Source organism: Apus apus, chromosome 4 (genome assembly GCF_020740795.1).
Source record: "Apus apus isolate bApuApu2 chromosome 4, bApuApu2.pri.cur, whole genome shotgun sequence".
Lineage (NCBI taxonomy): Eukaryota > Metazoa > Chordata > Aves > Apodiformes > Apodidae > Apus > Apus apus.
In genome coordinates, this window is record NC_067285.1 from 47,646,299 (window position 1) to 47,666,054 (window position 19,756).

The window sequence follows — 19,756 nt, forward strand, 5'->3', positions numbered from 1 at the left end:
CATAGTTACATTTTAAACAAGATCTTAGGGTCTTCTATGCTGTTATGTTTCTTTTCTTTCTCTACATCTAAAAACATTCAGCTACAGAAATGCAGATGTTTACTGTAATGAAGCATATGTGTATTTAAAAAGTAAAAAAGACAGATTGACTCATGCTGACTTCTTGATTTAAGAAGATTGTAAACTGCCATCCTGAATCTCATTTATCTTTTATGAAATACATAACACATTTCTCCCTATGTATTCAGTGTAATTTTTCAGCAGATTTTGAAATATGAAATTAATTTTATGTTTTATGTTTCTTTCAAAACGCACTGTCTGACTTCTGTAAACAGAGAGAGACCCTTCCAAAGGCGTTGCATTAGAATACCTACCCAATATGGTAGATTTCCTTAGCCATAAATCTTGTGACAGAAATTATATATTTGAAGTGACTGCAGTATCTTCTCAAAATAAAAATGAAAGTTGCTTGGTATTTTAATGAGTATAATATTGTCAAGACCTCTGAAAAAAAGTAAAAAGCGACAAAGCCAGTACAGCAGCACTCAGACAGAAAACTGTTAGGTTCATCCATACTTCCCTCTTCTCTTTTTTCCCTTCTTCCTTCAGAAAATTTAAAGACCTTGAAGCCATCACCACTCTGATCAGAATACTGTATGGAGTAAGTGTCAGATACAAGGTCTCCTCTTCCATTTTCTCATCTCCTGTTCTTACATCTAATGATTTTAAGCTATCCCAAAGCATCAAGAAATTTTTAGTTTTAACTATTTGTTTTCAGCATATTTTAGATGTAATACTTGCCAACTGAAATAAAACAAAAAAAAAAATCTCAAGTCACATCTCTAAATATGAATAGACTAGCTGGAAAATATTACTAAAATAGAACTAAGTGTGCATTAATTATCTGTGTTCTATTTCCTAAAGCCTTTAAAGTTCATATTCTCAACCTTGTCTCTGCAGGGAGCTGACAACTTACATTAAAAGAGGGGAGGAGTGACGGAAATTGTGATACTCCTCTTCCAAACTGTTTCCAATAGTTCGAAGAGCCAAAAAACCCCTGAAGATCTGTAGAATACATGGCAAAAAATCCACAAGAACAGCAAGCAAGAAAAATGCCTAATTATTTTATGTTAACTCTTCAGCAGAGGTACAAGACATTAAGTTTTAGCCCTAGTACACAAGTTGCATGATTACACTCTGTGCTATGCAACAGGAAGGTGAGAGCACAGAATTCAGTCCCCTTTTGCTGACATGAAGCAGCAGCTGAGCCCCTCCTGTTTTTTTAACAATTAACCAAGATATGACAGGACTCTAAGTCAGCCCCTTGTTGGATAATATGAAAGCAGGACACCTCAATTTCAGTGTCGCAGCAGAACTCTCACATTATCATAGAATCACAGATTGGTTTGGGTTGGAAGTTCATCTAGTTCCAACCTCTCTGGGCAGGGACAACTTCCACTAGACCAGGCTGCTCCAGCCCCATCCAACCTGGCCTTGTATACTTCCAGGGACAGGGCAGCCACAACTTCCCTGGGCAACCTGTACCACTGTCTCACCACCCTCACAGTGAAGAATTTATTCATGTCTAATCTAAATCTATCTTTTTCCACTTGAAAGCCATTCCCCCTTGACCTATCACTGCATGCCCATGTAAAAAGTCCCTCTCCCTTCTTGTAGGCTCTTCAGGTACTAGAAGGTGCTCTAAGGTCTCCCTGGAGCCTCCTCTTCTCCAGGGCTGAACTCCAACTCTCTCAGCCTGTCTCCATAGGAGAGATGCTCCAGCCCTCAGGTCATCTTTGTGGCCCTCCTCTAGACAGCTTCTGAAAGAGTATACCACCTTTCAAACCTTTACCTAATGATAAGTATCACAAGTTTTTTTCAGACAGAGCAATGCTATGTACACTCTGAACAACTAACTGGTTTCATTATATACCAGGTTACGTCATAAGACACAAAAACCCTATCCTATGTTACAATATGTTTACATTTACCTAAAATATTTTAATATAAAATTCATACGTGTAATAAATAAATAAATATATTTTCAAATCCCTAAATAAGCAAAGGCCACTTGCCTCGTGTTTTGCACTCATCACATTTACCATGACCTTACATTGCATCGTGTTGTTCCCTGAACAGATTTACTCCTATGTACAAGGCTAGAAAAGTGAGCAATACAGCAGCTGCAAAGGACTGGAGCAAGTGTGATGATTTCTCTGCTTTCACCACGGATGATTTAAATTCCAGATGGCTACTCTGATAGCTTACCCATCTCTTTTTATGTTCAAACTTTCAGAATTGTAGCAGGACAGAAATGTGGGACAAACAGTTGACCTAAGATTTCCTTGTGTTCTGCTATATACTAGCTCACCAACAGAAATAAAAAAGAGTGATAATCTTGTTACTATGTCTATTTTTTAACATGGCAAACTGCATAACTAATTTTAAAAGAAACAGAGAGAAGCTGTACAAGCAGAGGTTTCATTTCGGGCCCTCCCAGATCCATTTTTCTAACATTCCTACTGAAGAACAGGCTGTTATTCTCCCTGAACTACTAAATGCAATAAAAGATGGCATCAACAATTCACCAGCAGTTTACCCCACTGTGAAACTATAACACAACATCAGTGACCTTGATTCTATTCCCTGAAAAGGAAATGGAGTCCAGTAATCACTGACAGATCAGGTAAGGACATAGTGGAAACAGCGACGCGCACACACGTTCAAAAGCAACACCACCAGAGCCAGCCATGTGGGAGATGTGGACTGTGCCTCTTGTTCTGCTAAAAGTAACCTCTGAAGTCCAAGTTTTAAAACTGAAGAATTACAATCACCCTACTCTCAAAAGTAAGTGCTCAAACACTACACATAAGCAGCATTTTAGCTCATGATTCCTGAGCATCTCTTAAACTAAGCAATCTCAAATGTTTGCTTTGTTACCATTACAGGAAAAGACAGAGCTTTTTCATGTGAGGTAGCAGCTCCTGGCTCTGTGCAAGGCCACAGGCAGCCTCAGAGGGGCAATGCCCCAGCCTCACTGCCTCTCCCAGATCAAGGCTTTGCCATCATCCCTCCAAGCTCTGCCACAGTCACCTGCCAGAAGCTGCTGCTGGTAATTTTGTTTCTTTACCAGTAAAAATAGCATCATATGTGTGTATGTTTGCAGGGAAGCTTGTGTATGTTCCACACAATTTGGGAATCCCTGCACCAAGTCTAAAATGTATTAAATGAGAGCTTCCTTCTCCCTTCTGTGAGCTACTGCCTGGGCTTACCAGAAGACGGAGGCTTATTCAGCTGAACAGCAGAACATAAATCAGGCCAGCTGCAAGACCTGACTCAGGTCTATACTTTCCCACTGGCCTGAAACGATGTAATCCATCATTCAAAATGCCCTCATGTCAACTCACAGAAGTTCTGCCTCCAAACCGGAAAGAATTAGTCAAGAAACAGAACAAAACACAATAATATATCAGGATGTGTTCACATAGATTGTTCCTTCCCCTCCCACCCCACAGGCAGAGCTTTTTCCTACCATTACTCTTCACTAACTCAACAGAAAACACCAATCATCCTGTGAATTAATTCCTGTGGGGAAAAAAGGACTATACTTTGATGACAGGAGTACATGTATGCACACAGAAAAAGGCAGACATCTCACCAGGTAAGAACCGAGTTAACAAAGCTGCAACAAGAAAGAATTTTAAAGCCCCTTTTATGCTCAGCCCTTTATTGGTGTTCTGTCATTCCACTTCGGAAACTAAGCTATGATTTCAGAGAGACTCAGGAAATCAGACATCCAGTACCCACCACATTTAATTTACAGGTTTTGAACACATTTTTCCCACTAGGACACACAGCACCTTGTGAAACAAGGATTACATCCAGTCAGTAGTCTTACTTTTTCCAGAGATATTTGGCACAGGAGGGAGCCACCTGCACGTTGACAAGTACCTTGTACAGGTTACAGCTTTCAGAGCCAAGACATTTCAAATACCAACTAAGTGCATCTTCTTGTGCAAACTACTTCACAACTTTCTGCCTTTCCCCTTGCACTGTTCGTCAGTACTGAACATCGAGACTAAAAACTCTTCCAGTCAAGGGGTCTCATACTCACTTTGTGCACACGAAAGCCTTACATGTGTCAATCTGGGCACACTATGAGTAAACTGACATTAACATATAACATTATCTTATGCATTAGCACCAAACACAAAGTGTTACTCCAGAAGAAAAATCCCACTGCTATGCAGAGGACGACCACACATAACTGGAAATGGAAGTTGTGAGTCTTTTATCTCTGCCAGTTCAACACGCTCATACTACATGGATTAATTTCAGCCTTTTTGTCAGCCCACCAGGTAGCAGCTCACAATCTCTGCTGTCATAGGCTCCCAGGAAAGGATCACAAGAATTACATATTGGGAAGCAATTCCAACACATGGAGCTCACTAGAAGTTCAATGCCTATAGCTGTGCAAAACAAGGTCCAATTTTAGTCCCTGGTGGCATAATACCCATTTTTTAAAGAAAGGAATATGCCAACAGTTCTAAGAGGACAGTAACCTGAAAGGGCTCCAGAAGTCTAGGACTCATAGCTTACTATTCATCTGAGCTAGCTTCAACTCTCTAAAAATAAAGCGTCCGAGTTTAATCCTCTAGGCTCTTTTATGGTGGAGAAAGACAAGCACCTCATGAAAGGAGATAAATGATAGTGGCTTGCCCACTGCTATTTCCTCTCTCATCCCATCAACTGCAGAGGGAGCCTAAAAAAAGAACAGAAGTGCATCTAACTTTTAGACAGCTAAAGACATCTGAAAGATTCCTTCACTTTAAGTCTGGATTGCTTGGTACAGAGTATTTGTGAAGAATTTCTGCACTCACTTTTATGTGTGGTTATCTCATTCTAAACGCCACTTTAATTATTTTTGTAGTTCAGAGTTGTCTCCAGGGTGCTTTTAATTAAGGCTTCTTTTATAAATGCTGAATATGTTATCTTCAAACTCAAAATAAAATGTTTGTCATCTGGTAATTAAAATATTTAAGAACTAAATATTGTCCTGAAAGCATAAAATACTCAAGTATTCATCAGAGGCAACTCTATTTAAACGGCAGCGTGCTACAAAAATAAGTGAATAATTAATGGACAACCTACATTTTTTTAAGAGAAGAGAAAGTTAACATGCCTGTTAATAAAACTGAATTTAAATCTCTTGCATCAAGTCTACTGGTGGTCTTTTTTTATATATATGTATGATTGCATCTTAAAAAAACATCAGACTGAAATTTCTGAAGGCAACGCCAAACAGGGTAAGATGTATCTCAAGAACTTGTGCTTTTTTTTATCACAGGTAACCTAGATTTCTGTGGGGAGTTTGATTCTAGATATTTAAAAACTATAAAAGGGATCCATTCAAACTGCTAGTAGAGAAGGGTGCAAGAGCTTTTCTAAATCTCAGCTGAGCCAATAATTGGGTTTTCTCATAGCTAGTTTTACTAGTTACAGGACCACTGAATGGTTTGGGTTGGAAGGGACCTTAAAGATCACCAGGTTCCAACACTCCTGCCACGGGCAGGGTCACCTCCCACCAGACCAGGCTGCTCAGAGCCCCATCCAACCTGCCCTTGAACACCTCCAGGGATGGGGCTTCTCACAGCTTCCCTGGGCAACCTGTGCCAATGCCTCACCACCCTCACAGCGAAGAATTTCTTCCTAATGTCTAATGCTAAATCTACCCTCTTCCAGTTTAGAGCCATTCGCCCTCATCCCATCACTCCGGGCCCTTGGGAAAGCCCCTCCCCAGCTCTCCCGCAGCCCCTTCAGGTACTGGAAGGTGCTATAATGTCTCCCAGGACCGTTCTCTTCTACAGGCTGAAGAACCCCAATCTCCAGGAAAAAAACCAAACAAACAAACAAAACAAAAAAACCCAAACAAACCAACAACAACAACAACAAAAAACAACACACAAATTAGGAAAAAAAAAGAAAAAAGGAAAGAAAGAGATGAAACCGCTGCAGCCCGGGACCCCCGCCCGCCTTCAGCTCCCTGCTGCCGCACACGGAGCGAGCGAAGCCGCGGGGCCGGGCAGGAGGGAGACGGGGCCGGGGGGCAGGGGGTGCCCGGGGACAGGGGGTGCCCGGGGACAGGGGGTGCCCGGGCTGCCCCTTCGCGGGACTTTCCGGAGCCCCGCGCCCCCGACAGCGACCCGGGCCCGCCCTGCCCCGCGCGGCACCGGCCGGGCCCGCTCGCAGCCGCCCCGGGCGGGCGGGCGGGCGGCGGCTCCTGCCGGGGTCCCGCCGCTCCTCTGGGGCAGTTCCCGGCCAGCACCCTCTTAACCCAGCCCCGGGGCTCGACTTACATGGTGCTGGCCAAAGGGGGGGGCGGGTAGTAGCCGTAGGGGTCCCGCAGAGTTTTAACGGCTCTCGGCGGCGGCGGCTCGGGCCCCCCATTGACGCCCCTCCAGCCGCGGCGCCGGCGCTGCTGCTCCTCTTCCTCCCCCTCCTCCTCCTCCTGCTGCGGGGGGAAGGTCACTCTCCCCTGCTCCTTACTCTTCCCGCTCTTGCTCGACATGGTCGCGGTCCCTCAGGCGGCGGGCGCTGCTCCCGCCGGCGGCCGGCCTCGTCCGGCAGCGTGTGTGCCAGGGCAGGAGGCAGGAGGAGGAGGAAAGCCCTGCCCAGCCGGGGACAGAGCACCTGGAGAGGACAAAACCCTCACCACAAAACCACCGCCACCCCTCCGCTTGTCAGGAAGACGGCGCGATGCGCGGGCCCGGCAGCCGGGAAGCGCCGGGGGGGCGAGCAAGAGGCAGGGCTCCCGGCGGCGGCGCTGCCCCTGCCCTCTCCCTGGCATCGTCCCTCGCTAGCGCAGCATCCTCACTGAGGCGCAGGGAAGAGCCGCGCCGGGGAGGACCCGCCGCCTGCCGCAGCGGCCGCTCCGGAGAGCAGGGGAGGGAGGGAGGGAAGGGAGGGGACGGCTCTTCCCGCCGCCCGCCCTGCCCTGCCCGCCCACCCGCCGCTCCCCGGGGGCGGTGGCGGGAGGCGCCGGGAGCACAGGGCGGGAAGAGCTGTCCCTGGCGGGCCGCGCCGAGGTAAAACCTCCTCCCGGCACGCCCGGGCTTCAGGTGCCGGTATCGCTGCTGCTTGTGGGGAGTCCTCAGGAGGCTCCTCACCGGCGTGCGGGCCCTGCAGGGGCGGTGCCGAGCCCTCTTGCAGCGGTGCCCGCCGAGCGGCGGGGCCGTGGGGCTGCGGGACTGCGGGGCGAGGGGCTGCGGGGCCATGGGGCGAGGGGCCGTGGGGCGAGAGGCAGCGCCCGCCGGAGCGGCCCGAGCGCTGCCCGCTGCAATCCGCCTCAGAGCTGCGCCGGTACTTTTGAGAAACACTCTGCCCTGCACAGGAAACAGTTGCAGTTAAAGTGCTCAGGTAAAAGGGAGACGCTTTGGACTGGCTTACCGATGGTAAAAGCGGGAGCCGGGATTGCCGAAGTGTTGCAGCCGTCCCTGCCTCAGACCGGACAAGTTCTGCGTGATGTCAAACCGAAAAAACAGTGGGAGGACGTCAAGGCGCCCGCTGTATGTGGTCAGAGCTAATTAGACTCTAGATGCCAGTCACAAAGATTCTTGCTGTGCCGAGCTGTATTAAGGCTTATTTTTTTTGAGATTTTTGGAGCATTGTGCTATAGGGAAAATTATTCCATGACAAAAGTCCAACCCCGTTAAAATCAAGGCAATGTGTGGTTTTATATGCGGGCTGGGCAGAACAGTAGGTACACAGAGACTACATGTGTCAATTTGTATACACAGTAAAGCTGTTCTGCTGTCCACATGCTGCTGAGATGCCGTTTTTCTCTTGCATTAAACTTTCTTGAAGCATTACGTGGCTATCAGTATAAATTTGCATGCATCTGTATTAAAAAGTCCTAGTGAAATTGAAATTCCTGTAAGTTTTCCGATAACGTCAGAGAAAGTGGATTTTAAATCCATATACGACCACTCAGAATTCTCACTGCTGAGCATCATTGAGTTCTCTTTTAGTATGAAATGCTCATTACCTCTGTACACTCTTCTTAGTATCAGCTGTGGGTTTGCTCATGTTGTTTTCCAGATGTACAAAATTCGTACTCATGGAGCACAGGAAAAGCCAACCAAGAATTTCACAGAGATAATTTACACAGCTACAGCTTTGAAGAAAGAACTGGGCTTTGTTTTCATCAGTTTAATTGGTTTGCATCTTGAACTATTTAGGGAAGTGGTTTTTCATGTCTTTTGTCTCATGCAAAACACACTGAACTTTTTGGAATTACATACATGGTAGAGAAAATTTTGCTCTCTAAGAATCTATTCCTTTTTTTAAAAAAAAATCTTGTCTTATTACTGTGAGCTACAGGAATGGACTTTCAGTTGCCTCTAGAATTTCTCTTGAGAACAAAATATAAAAGTACAACTGAAAGATGAGAAATTCTCTTGATTCCCAAATGTATGCTCAGAACAAGGCTTCCACATATCAAGGTTTATTTTCTTTTCAGAAATAGATAAAAGAGGGGCTTTATATTGGCTCTTAGTTTCAAGAAAGTCACATTCTTGCTTTTTCTCTTGTGCTTCCCATCACTGATTTGAATTACCTGTCCCATGGGCTGTTTTTTTCATTATTTGAGTATTGTCTAAATAGATTGGTTTTGCTCTTTCTACAATGAAAGGTAATGACTAATATCTAATCCATTACCCAGGTCACTGATAATATTTGGAAGTCATCCCTGCAAAAGCCTTCATGATCCACCCCTCAGTTTTGAAGTGTAAATGATGATAACTCTCCAAGTAGTTACAGTACTATATATTACTATATATACTCAGTAGTTACAGTACTATATATTACAGTATGTATTTAATGCCACAGAACTTTCACCTGTTTGCTTCTGTAGTTTGTTTCTGAGGGTGCCATGTGTGGCAGTGGCAAAGAGACCCTTATTAAAGTCAGGATCTACCACTGTAAGTGCTGTGGATAAGGCCATTGTGTTTACTACACAATTCCCCTTCAACATGGACTTGTGACAAATCTGATTCCCCTGACTGCCTATGCCAGAGAGGAAACACCAGTCAAACTTCTCAGGGAAGTGAGCATTCTTCATGCTGAAGCAAAAGGATAATATAAGAAAAATTGACCAAATCCTTTTCTCTTTCCAATCATACCTTTACAAAGTCACCAAGCCAAAATGCATGGTTCCTAATGTGCATTTAGGCTAAGTGCTTTTCTTTGTCCTTAATGGTTGGGCTTGATGATCTTAAAGGTCTTTTCCAACCTAAGCGATTGTATGATTCATCCTGCCCTGCCTGCTTTACTTGCTTTCTGGTCAATTTTGGCCAGCACTTGCTTGCATTTAAACTCTACGGTAAAATAATAGTGGACATATGTTCCCCTTTGTTTATTTGAAGGAGATCCTACCTGAAAAACAGCCAGGATGGCAGCAAAATAATCCATTACAAATCTCAAATGTACTTTGTATGGTTAGAGTCTTAGAAATATTTTGTATTTCCAACTGTACTGTGTAGGGAAACAATCTCAGTCACAGTAAAATAATGTATAGAATATTCACCACAGTTTGAAGTATCAGGCTACTACCAGAACACAGTATCAGAACAGGGCTATGAGAATCCTTGCTGATTAAACTTCTGCCATCATGCCTTAAAATATAATTTTAACATCATTGCTGTGTCTCAGTGGTATGGTCGAGGCTCCAAAGTGCCACGTTCAGACAAATACAATGCATGAAGCTAGACTTTTCAAACATCAGAACAAGCGAGAAACCAAATAGTGAAATTGCACCTTCAAATTCCTGGGCATGGCCGAATGTTCTCTAAAAGGGATTTCTGTTTACGAGTAATTTATGCATTTTTTAAAACATTAATAATGTCAATAATGCTAGTGTTCCAAAATTATTATTATTCTCAGAAGTATTTCATGTTGTCAGAGCACCAGGTAGATGACAATGTAGCCAAACTGCCTAAAGTGAGGGGAAAAGGATGAGTAGATTTGAAATACCAGGCAGAGAAATACAGGGAACCTTGTGCCGTCTGCTATTTCAGCTGGTCAAAGACTTTAGAGTCAAAGGCTGCCAATCTAACACATTTTGTGAGCACTAACTTGAATTTACAGGGTTTTGAAGTGATGTCATTTTAATTTAGAAAACTGCTTTCTGGAAGTTGCTTAGATGGGAGTAAAATAATGAAAGGCATACAACTGTATGGACAGAGACTGAACAGAAGAGCTTGAAGGATTTACAGCAACTAGTGAAACAGTATTTGAGAGCAAATAGCAGATGTGGTATTATATTACTGAAGGTGCTCTTGTTTTTTAGGAAAGGGACTTCATGTCATAAGTATTTAATGTTTAAGTTGGAATTGCAGCCAGAATACAATCCCTCGTTCTTTTCATCAGACTGGCTTGATCAAGACAGAATGCAATTGGATTGAAATAGGGTTTTGTTTATATGCATCGACTACTCTCTCATGGAATTATTCTATATCTTCCTCAAAATTATAATAAATACACAATTCAGATTTTAAAGTTCCTATTCCAAATATTCTTCATCTGGAAGGGAGTGATCAAAAATAGCTTTTCTAAATTGAAAAAAGGTGTCCAAAGAACAGAGCAATAAATTTCCTTGATATATTGTCAGCAACATGAGTTCCATATTTCTCTTTCTCATTTTTTTCAGCTACTTTATTGGCGTAAAGATCTGGAATATGAAAACAGATAGCTCAGCTGGCATTCAGTATACCACACTATCACAAAATACATTCAGATTATTATTAGACTGTGCTAGCAGAGCAGTAATACCTTCCAGATTGATGAGGCACCTAACTGAGTGGATATGCAAATCGGTAAGACCATCACAAGTCATGGGGAAAAAGGGAAAAAATGTCATGGAGAAAATATTGCTGAATATGCTCTGGGGTTTTCTGTTACCAGAATTTCTCTGAGAGGCATGGTTCTAAAGCATTCATTTGAAAATAAATCTGACCTGCTTGTTGAAAATAGGATTGTTGACACTAAGACCTTCTTCTTGAAACTAAGTTATTTAGATTTAAGAATCAGCAAAATCCAAGAAACTTCTAGTAACGATTTCCTTTGCAGAACAACCTTGTTTGTCATGTGATTATGCCAAATGATTATTCTTCAGCTTTACAAAAAGTAAGAGTATCTTCTCTCAAGAGACAAAACTGGTTTTTATTTGCTTGAAGTGACGGGTGAAGAGAGGCAAAAAGACACTCCTGGTAATGCTAGAAATAGAAACCAGGTCGTGCAGTACACTGAACCTGTCTCTAACGTGTGTGTGTACTACTTTCATCAAAATTGGGAAGTTGGTGGGAATAGCAACAGTGTAATGAAAGCAAAATTGGCCTTCTTTGCCTCATACTGGGAATTTGCCTACTTGCCAAGAACCCAGTGTTTTCAAGGACGTTTAGCTCCTACATCAAGGACTTTATGAAAAGCTAAACAGGTTAATCAGCATGAAGAAAAAAGGAGTGATGTGATGTCACTGATCTGTAAGCAGATCTCAGCCTCAGAACTAATATTATGCTTTAAGGCTTTTAAATGAGATGAAAATATAAATTCCTGAGACTTGAGCCTGTAATTTCATGCACACTGTGCAGCCATTCAGGTCCATGCAAAGTGAGTGGGTATAAAATACTGTTAAATCACCTACTGGAAACGAGGTCCTCAGAGCTGTGCATTGAAGTTGTATTATGTAGTCTACTTTATGATATTAAAAGGCTACTGAAGTCTCCTGCCAATAAAACCATTAGATAGATACAATCTACATATTAAAAGTCTGAAAAATTGACAAAATGGACAAATACTCTCTTTCTTTGTATTAGGTAGCAACTGTGTGTACATTTACGTATCTGCACCTATTATCTCCTTTTTTCTAAGGCAAGGTAGATATGTCTTTAAACAAATCAAATGTCTTTGCACACTTTTGAACAATACTAGCAGAAATTAGAAGTTACTGGAAGTGCTACTGAGAAAGGGACTACAGAATCAGTTCCTTTATCTGTATATTGCCCTGCAGACAGTAGGTAACTTATAAACTTTAAAAATCATACTTCAATAAGATTTGCTTTACTTATCATAAGGCTAGATTTTCTTCGTTAAATTAGTTTCCCAGTCCCTGTCTCAGTCAATACATTTTGAAGATGTAAACATCAATCTCAGCCTATTGCTGAGTGCCAGCAACCATGTAGTAAATAAATTTACTATCACAAGACAACATCTTCAACAACTAAGTTTTCTTTTTGACAGTGCTTCACACATGGGTGGTTGAACGCAGTGCACCCTACTGTCCCCTTGCTAGTTGTTAAAACAATTATGGCATGGATGTCTTAAGTGTTTCAACTAATGAGACTGAGCTTTGCAATGGATGTATGAAATGCAGAGTAAGTCTCATTTTAGCAAATTAGCAATGACTTTGGTCCTGTGCAAGTAATTAAGTCTGAATATACTTGGACACAGTTTGATCCTTCTCTAAGTGGGGAAGCAGGATTTGAGTTGCTGTGGGGATCAGAATAGAGGAAGCAGGACATAATAAAAATAATAGCAAGGGACAAACAGATCATATGGTGAACAGAAAGAGTTCACAACTATTTTTAAACCCAGAAACAAGTGGATTTTTCACATTGGTTTGTGAACTGATACTGCAATAAATATATTTTAGTTTGTGGACACATTTCTTCCTTGTGACATCTTATCAGAAAGAAATTTAAACAGCAGGTTTCCATTATAAAAGACAAATCTGAGTAACAAGCATGGCCCCTGGAGGAGGAGAAAATCCTTCATCCTGGTTTGCACCATTCAAAGCTCTGCTGCCCAGGATGTCTGACAATTTTGACTGAAAGATTACCTGATTCTGTCATAGTTCAGAGTCCAATTTTCTTAAATTACATCAGAACCTTTGGATAAATACCATCTGGTACTACTTGCCATACCTCAAAGCACTAAATCCCTCTTGTTGGAAGAGGAGCAAATACCAAAGCACAGTGTTGATTGAAAATGTAATTTCTCCTTCCATGGGCTGCTGTGGAATAGGTGATAACACCCAACCACTGAGCAAGTGACAGCAACTCAGTGGAGCACCCAAACCCCCATTCTTTCCATATTGGAGGAATAGGCAAAAACAAGGGGAGGAGATTGAAAGTAAGATTAAAGAGCTTTAAAGTAAGTTTCTATACTCCTGCTAAGTAGTGTAGCTATGGTGTGAGTGCTATGGTCCCAAGTAGTTTTTGGCCAACTGAAAAAATGGTTTGGTATCTAGTATGGCAAAAATCATGTTTCCAGCTCTGCCAAATAATTCTTACGCTTAACATATTTTGCTGTTCAGTGCACCATGAAGCCTTGAGCACTTTGAATATCATAATTCCCAAGTGACCAGCAGATAATAATGATAATAATAGCAAGTGGTGAATTAGTTTTAAGCCTCTTGGTAATAAACTTCTTACGAAGAGGCCACATCTTATCTCTGAAGTAAGACGGGCTCAGAGACATTCATCAGGAATTAATCAGAAACAATAAAAGAGACACAGTGAAGCTATAGACCTGTCTGATTAAAGCAGCCACAAGATGCCAACAGCCTGCTTTTGCATAGCACACAACACTTTTAACTTGTGCCAAGTTTGGGTGTCCTGAAAGGTTGAGGATCCCATATACATATTCTGTGTTATGAAATGAAAAAAAATCCTATATATACTTTTGTTACTGTTTTCCTTCCTCATATGTAAGAAAAACTACTTTTCAGAAAAGTGAGCAAGGAAATGCCAAAGTTTCTAGAAGTTGACAGGTGCTCAGTAACAGAGAAAAAGGAAAAAAGAAAAAAAAAAAAAAAGAGGATTTTTCTGTGAAAAGAGACCACACTTCTTAGTAACAATCTTCAATGTGACTGACAGGGAAAATAGGAAAGTGTGGGGAAAGGGAGACATGACACTACTTACAAATAATTCCTTGAAACCAATTTAAAATATAGTGAAGATGCTAGATCATTTGCCATGAAAATTATAATAACTCTATTGTTGTTGGTAACAGGTCAATGTCCCATTCAATTAATATGTGTTTTGGGGAAGAAGATGGTTGTAGAGATGAAAGTAAAGAACCACAGTACTCTAATCTTGTTCCATCCCTTTGTTACCCTGGTATGTGTGACCAGGTGCTGACATATAGAGGTTTGAAGGTCAGTTTTCTGACTTCACTTTCCAACTTCAGGAGATCAAAAATCCTTAAGGATATTGTCACTATCTTTGGTGAGTTCAGTTAAATGGAAACATTGCCATCACTTTCAGTGGAGTTTGAATTTCATATTTGACTTTTAATAAAAACAGTAACCCATGTTCATGAACAGCTGGAAGAAATTTTCTCAGGGTTTCAGAACACAGCCAGATCCAGCTGGTCTGATACCTCAGACAAATTAAGGAGAAAAAGTGAATCTCAGGAGACATTCATAGATTGCATTAATTTTTAAAACACTCATGTCCTGGTTTTTAGGAGTGAACAGCAACTGAAGTTCCCATTAAAACTCAGAAAATTAGACCAAAAATGCTTATTCAGCAGAAGAGTAGAAGAAAGCAAACTGTTTTGCAGCAACATGACAGACATAAGAAAATGTCTTTCATGCAGAAAGCATTTCTATCCCCATAATGGAGATATTTCAATCTAGGAAATAGGGTGTCCTAGACTTTGACAGGGACAGAAAGATTGGTATGACACACTGAGATGTTAAACCTAACTCTTCATTCCATGAAGAAAAATAAGCAGGAAGTTTTGTGTACCAAGGCACAGAAAACTTGCTGTTCCCGTATAAGTTCCCCACTTATATTCCTTTACTTTGCCCACTTCTCCTCTTGTCCCTACACAATGTAGCAACAACTATTAGTCGTTCTCGCCGAGGTACTTGGAGGCAGTTCAGCAGCAAAGCCTTGGCAGAGGGCACCTCTCACTGCCATGGGTTCTGCCTGAAACTGGGGGAGGACAGGTCAAGAGACATGTTACCAGGGCACTTTGGATCATTCCTTGCTGCTTTTGACATACTGTTTTACTGCACTTCAGTCAAAGTCGCTCTTGTTCTTTTCTGCCCTCTCTCAGCCACTCAGTTTTGTATAAGCTTTTTCTTCCATTTGTCTCCTCTGCCTCTGTCTCCCCTTTGTATTATATTATTGTATTTGTTTCCTCCTGTGCTCCCTTGGAGCTATCAGAACCCTCAGATACTCTCTGCCATGCAGTGCTGAATAAGAGAAGCTCTACCCAAACTAGCCTAGATAAGAAAAGAAAAATCTGCATTTTACAGTATCCATTTATCAACTCTTTTCATGCACTTATCTTGACATTTTTTTCCTTCTGCTTCTTATACATATATACAGTCACTCTCTCATAGAGTCCCCTCTTCTCTGTTGCAGGGCCTTGGAGCACAACAGTACAGGACACACAACATGATCCTAGACTATAAATATATATATGTAAAATGTACCAGTCACTATAGTGTGTTTTCTGACCTTACTTTCCAGTCCTCTCCTATTGCTCTGCCTTCTGATATGTGTGCATATGATAGTCTTGATGTAGGAGAATGAACCTAACCAACAAATCTGAGGTGGTTTGACAAAGCCTGATTCCTAAATTATAACAAAGGTACAAGACAGCAAAAGGAAAAGAAAGGTGCAAACATTACAAAATGTATCCCAAGCTGGAAAACAAACAGGAAAACAAAAATGTTATGCCCAGAAAGTGATAAATAAATAAATAGGCAAATTATATTAAAAGAAATAATTATGATATCTTCATGTAGTTTCTAGTATCTAACATACCAGGTCCCTTAGCCAACAAGTCATTAGCATTTGGGCCAAAACTGCAAACTATCATGATCTGAATTAGAAACTTTTGTTAACTCAGAAATTAGAAAATACTCCCATGCAGCAATAGAATCTGTTTGAAATTAAGGAAATGCAGTGGAGCACTACTGCACTGCTCTGGTCCATGAAATGCTGTTCTGTTATACCAAGTAGCTATTTAACAGAAATATCCTCTAATGTCTATTTAAAATAATAACTGAGATTTAAGTACTGACACAAAATTGTGGGGTGAATACTGTCGATTTGCTTAGCTGGTAAATTGAAGTAAAATAGAAATAGGAAACGTAATGAGAAAGAATGTGGGGAGCACTGTACACAAAACCAATTGACAGCTGAAGAGAAACAGACCCAATCCAAGCATAAAAACAGCCTTGAATATTATGAAAACAGTACAGTGGGTCATTCATGCCACTTGATTACCTTAACATTTGTAACCATATGGGACAAAGATTTGACATGAGGAATGGAATGACTTTTGCACAGTGGACTATTTGAATTGACATATTGGCCAAGTGCAAGATGGGCAATTTGCCTTCCTTTGAAGATTCTGGTGTTTGCCAAACAGAAGGGAGAATATTGGACTTGATGGATCATTGGCTTAATGGAGCATGGCAGATACTGTGTTCCTCATAAAACTGCCTGGCAGAGGTCATTGTTCCAAACATAAATTTGGTATTAAAAGTAAATGTATATGTTCTTCTGAGCTTCCCTATATTTAAAAATTACAAGTTGCCTGATTTCTGTTGAAACGTATTAATTTTATGTTGCCTGATTTTTTTAGTGCTGCAGGCTGATTTACAGGTGACCTTAGGATAACAGCAATTTATTATGAGACTGACTGTGAAGGAAAAGAGCTGTTCTAAAGTCTAAAAGGGAAGAGTGGTGTTGGTGAATTATTTTATATGTCACAATTCTAGCTTGCTTTGCTAGAACAGGATCATGGGAGAGGAGGCTGTTTTTCTAAATTGCCATGCAAACAGGCAAGCAAAGCGTTGAAATTTGTGTAGCTGAGAAATGTGCTGGTTTTGTGACACAGAAAGTACTTGTAGCTAAAATGAAGGGGAGAGTCTCAGGAAAGCAGAGATACAGTTCAGTGAGCACTGTCTTTATTATCTTTCAGCAAGCATAATGCCACAAACCTACTTAGCTCACAACCATAAAACCTCTTATCTGAATTAACCCAACATTAACAAATAAAAAACACTTAAACCTTTTTACAGGCAAAGGCAAGGCTGGAATGGATAAATATCTCAGAATTACATCATTCTCCCCTGTCTTCTTTGTGGCAGGTCCACACCCTTAGAACCAGGGCAAGGGAGGACATCCAGCCTGGTTGCCTGGCTGCCAGTTAGCACTGCCAAACCCTCTTCCTAAATATACTGGGGACTGTCTTGAAAGTAGTTAGGTGTTTTACCTGCTTTTTAGAAAGCTATGGTAGAACATTATCTCTTTGTCCAATAACTCACTTTCCATGGCTGGTCTGCTGCTGAACACTGTGGTTGTGCTCTAGTGACTACATGCAGTAACACAGCATGGTACAGCTGTGTTAGTTGTTATTATTGCCTATTTGTGCATCTCATATTTATCATTTATATGTAGCACAAGCTACATATCTTTCACAGTAATAAATGCAAAGAGCCTTTAAAATCCATCTACCTCCAGCTCATTTACCTCATAATTACTATATAACTAACCTAAGAGCTTGGGTGAACATCTGCAATGAGTAGTAATGGGAGTGAAGGAGACTTACCACACCACCTAACTTCTGGTATCAAACTAAAGTAATAGATTAAGAGTCTGTCTTCCTAGCTTCTTTATAGTGGCTCTTCCAGTCATTCTAAATGTCCGTGCTAGGGAACGTAACAAGAACTTTCCAATTTAGCCACCTACATTCTGTCACTAAAGCCAGGTGGTGCATTTAGTCAGGAAAGGAAAGCTCTAAAAGGAAGTGAAAATCCTTGCTCTGACAGAGGGTGTGACTTTATATCAGCAACAAAATGGAGGTGGAAGAATTCTGAAATTCTGTGAAACGCAGAAGTGCTGAGGTCACTGTGTTTGATAATGAATTTTATGTGATGTCATAACTGAACTAATAGAAGTCATTTATAGTTGCTAACATATAACTCATGATTATGCCTTAGTCCTTTTTACTAACAAATCATATTTTAAAACCTTGAAATAGAGACAGAATCACAGGCAGATCTGAAAGACCAAAGTAATCATTTGGGTCCAGAGCTCACTTCCCAAACACTTGTTTTCTCTTCTTAAATCCATTGCTGATCATATTTTAATTTTTGGCAAGATAAAAAGAAGAAGAAAAAGTACAACTCAAAAATGTATGTTGGTCCTGATACTTCCTTTTTCCTTTGTGCTTTCCTCTTCTTCTGTCTTCTGAAAACATATATATGCCTTTTTGCATATATGCCAAATATATATATACACTTACGCAGAGATTTTTAAAGAACAGTTCTGTCTGACAGCCTCTAAACTGTCAGCTTCACAATGTCCTTGTTGGGAAGAGGAGCAATTAAATTTGGTAACTTGTTTTTTTATGTCAAAGTGAATGAATGGGTTTTTTATTGAAACAAAAGAGAAGAATTTTCAAATGTGGAGCAAGAGGTCAAAGTCTATCAGAAGTGAAGGAAAAACAGCTACTGCCAGTGGTGCTTGAACTTCAGCCATTGGAAAGTCATACAGAACAGAAAAGTCCTTCCAGCTTTGTCTAAGTTTTTCTGTATTATCACAGACATACTAGAGGCATATTAAGTACTTTGAGACACCAGCTCTACTAGAATCCATCGCTTGGAGTGGGTTTTTAGATGCCAAAAGGGTTACTGTAAAACTTGTGCAGACTCCTAGGAGATCTGGGAGAAGGATGCAAGGAAAAAGCACATAGAGGATGTGAGGAAGAAGGTGAAAAAGAAAGATATATCCTAGAGGTGGTATATGAGATTACCATCTTCTGACAGTAATTTCACAGAATCACAGAATCTTAGGGGTTGGAAGGGACCTCAAAAGATCATCTAGTCCAACCCCCCTGCCAGAGCAGGATCACCTAGAATACATCACACAGGAACGAGTCCAGACGGGTTTTGAACGTCTCCAGGGAAGGAGACTCCACAACCTCTCTGGGCAGCCTGTTCCAGTGCTCTGTCACTCTCACAGTAATGAATTTTTTTCTGATATGCTGAAGGCATCAGGTTCAACATTTGCATCTGAGCAGGGTAGCAGCCAGCTTCAGATAAACGAATGCTCAACAGCATTATGGCAAGTCTTGGAATCGAATGTACCAAATTATTTTTTTAATAGAATAATAGAATCACTTAAGTTGAAAAAGACTTTTAAAATAGGGGAAGACTGAGAAAGATGTTGGCAATTTATACTTAAATTTGTTAATAAAAGTGAGCTTCCAGTCACCATTTTGGAAATTTCATGAAAATTCTGGCCACATACTGTTTGATAAGCTCTCCAAAGGACTTGAATACTCTTAAGTGGCAATTATTTCCATCAGACCACTGACAGGCTGCTTTTAAAAAAAAAATTCCAGCATGTGGCTTCTTTCTAATACATGATTATACAATATATTTGCAAACTAAAAACATTTTCAAACACTTTCCCTCCTTTCTGGACACTAAAAAATCTCAGTCTAGGCTACTGGTTACACTTCTGTTGCTGCTCAGTGTAGCTGGATGGCATTTGGATGGGTAACAGAAAATTGCCCTGATTCAGTTTTCATCTTAAAATCACAGCATGTGGAGCCACTTCAATGATTTGAACTTGAAAATGCCATTTTTCATCAAGAAAGGGCTTCTGTCCTCAGTTTTTACATAAGATAAAGAAGGTTTTATGGGGAGAACAAAACATAGCTTTGCTCA

The 19,756-nt window shown here is 41.1% G+C and overlaps 1 protein-coding gene across 2 annotated transcripts in view; it reads right to left on the reverse strand.

Moving 5' to 3' along the window:
• Positions 1 to 7,483, reverse strand: part of TRPC3 (transient receptor potential cation channel subfamily C member 3) — a 48,769-nt gene extending 41,286 nt beyond the window's left edge. The window contains exon 1 of one of the 2 annotated variants that reach the window (XM_051619231.1): positions 7,447 to 7,483. Coding sequence is in view for 1 of the 2 variants with exons in the window: in XM_051619230.1 (XP_051475190.1) it covers positions 6,357 to 6,568 (212 nt within the window). In the remaining variant the exon portion in view is untranslated. Of the gene's footprint in view, positions 1 to 6,356; positions 6,772 to 7,446 lie in introns of those variants that run through there. The other variant, XM_051619230.1, reaches the window with a different exon arrangement.
• Between the last annotated feature and the right edge of the window lie 12,273 nt (positions 7,484 to 19,756).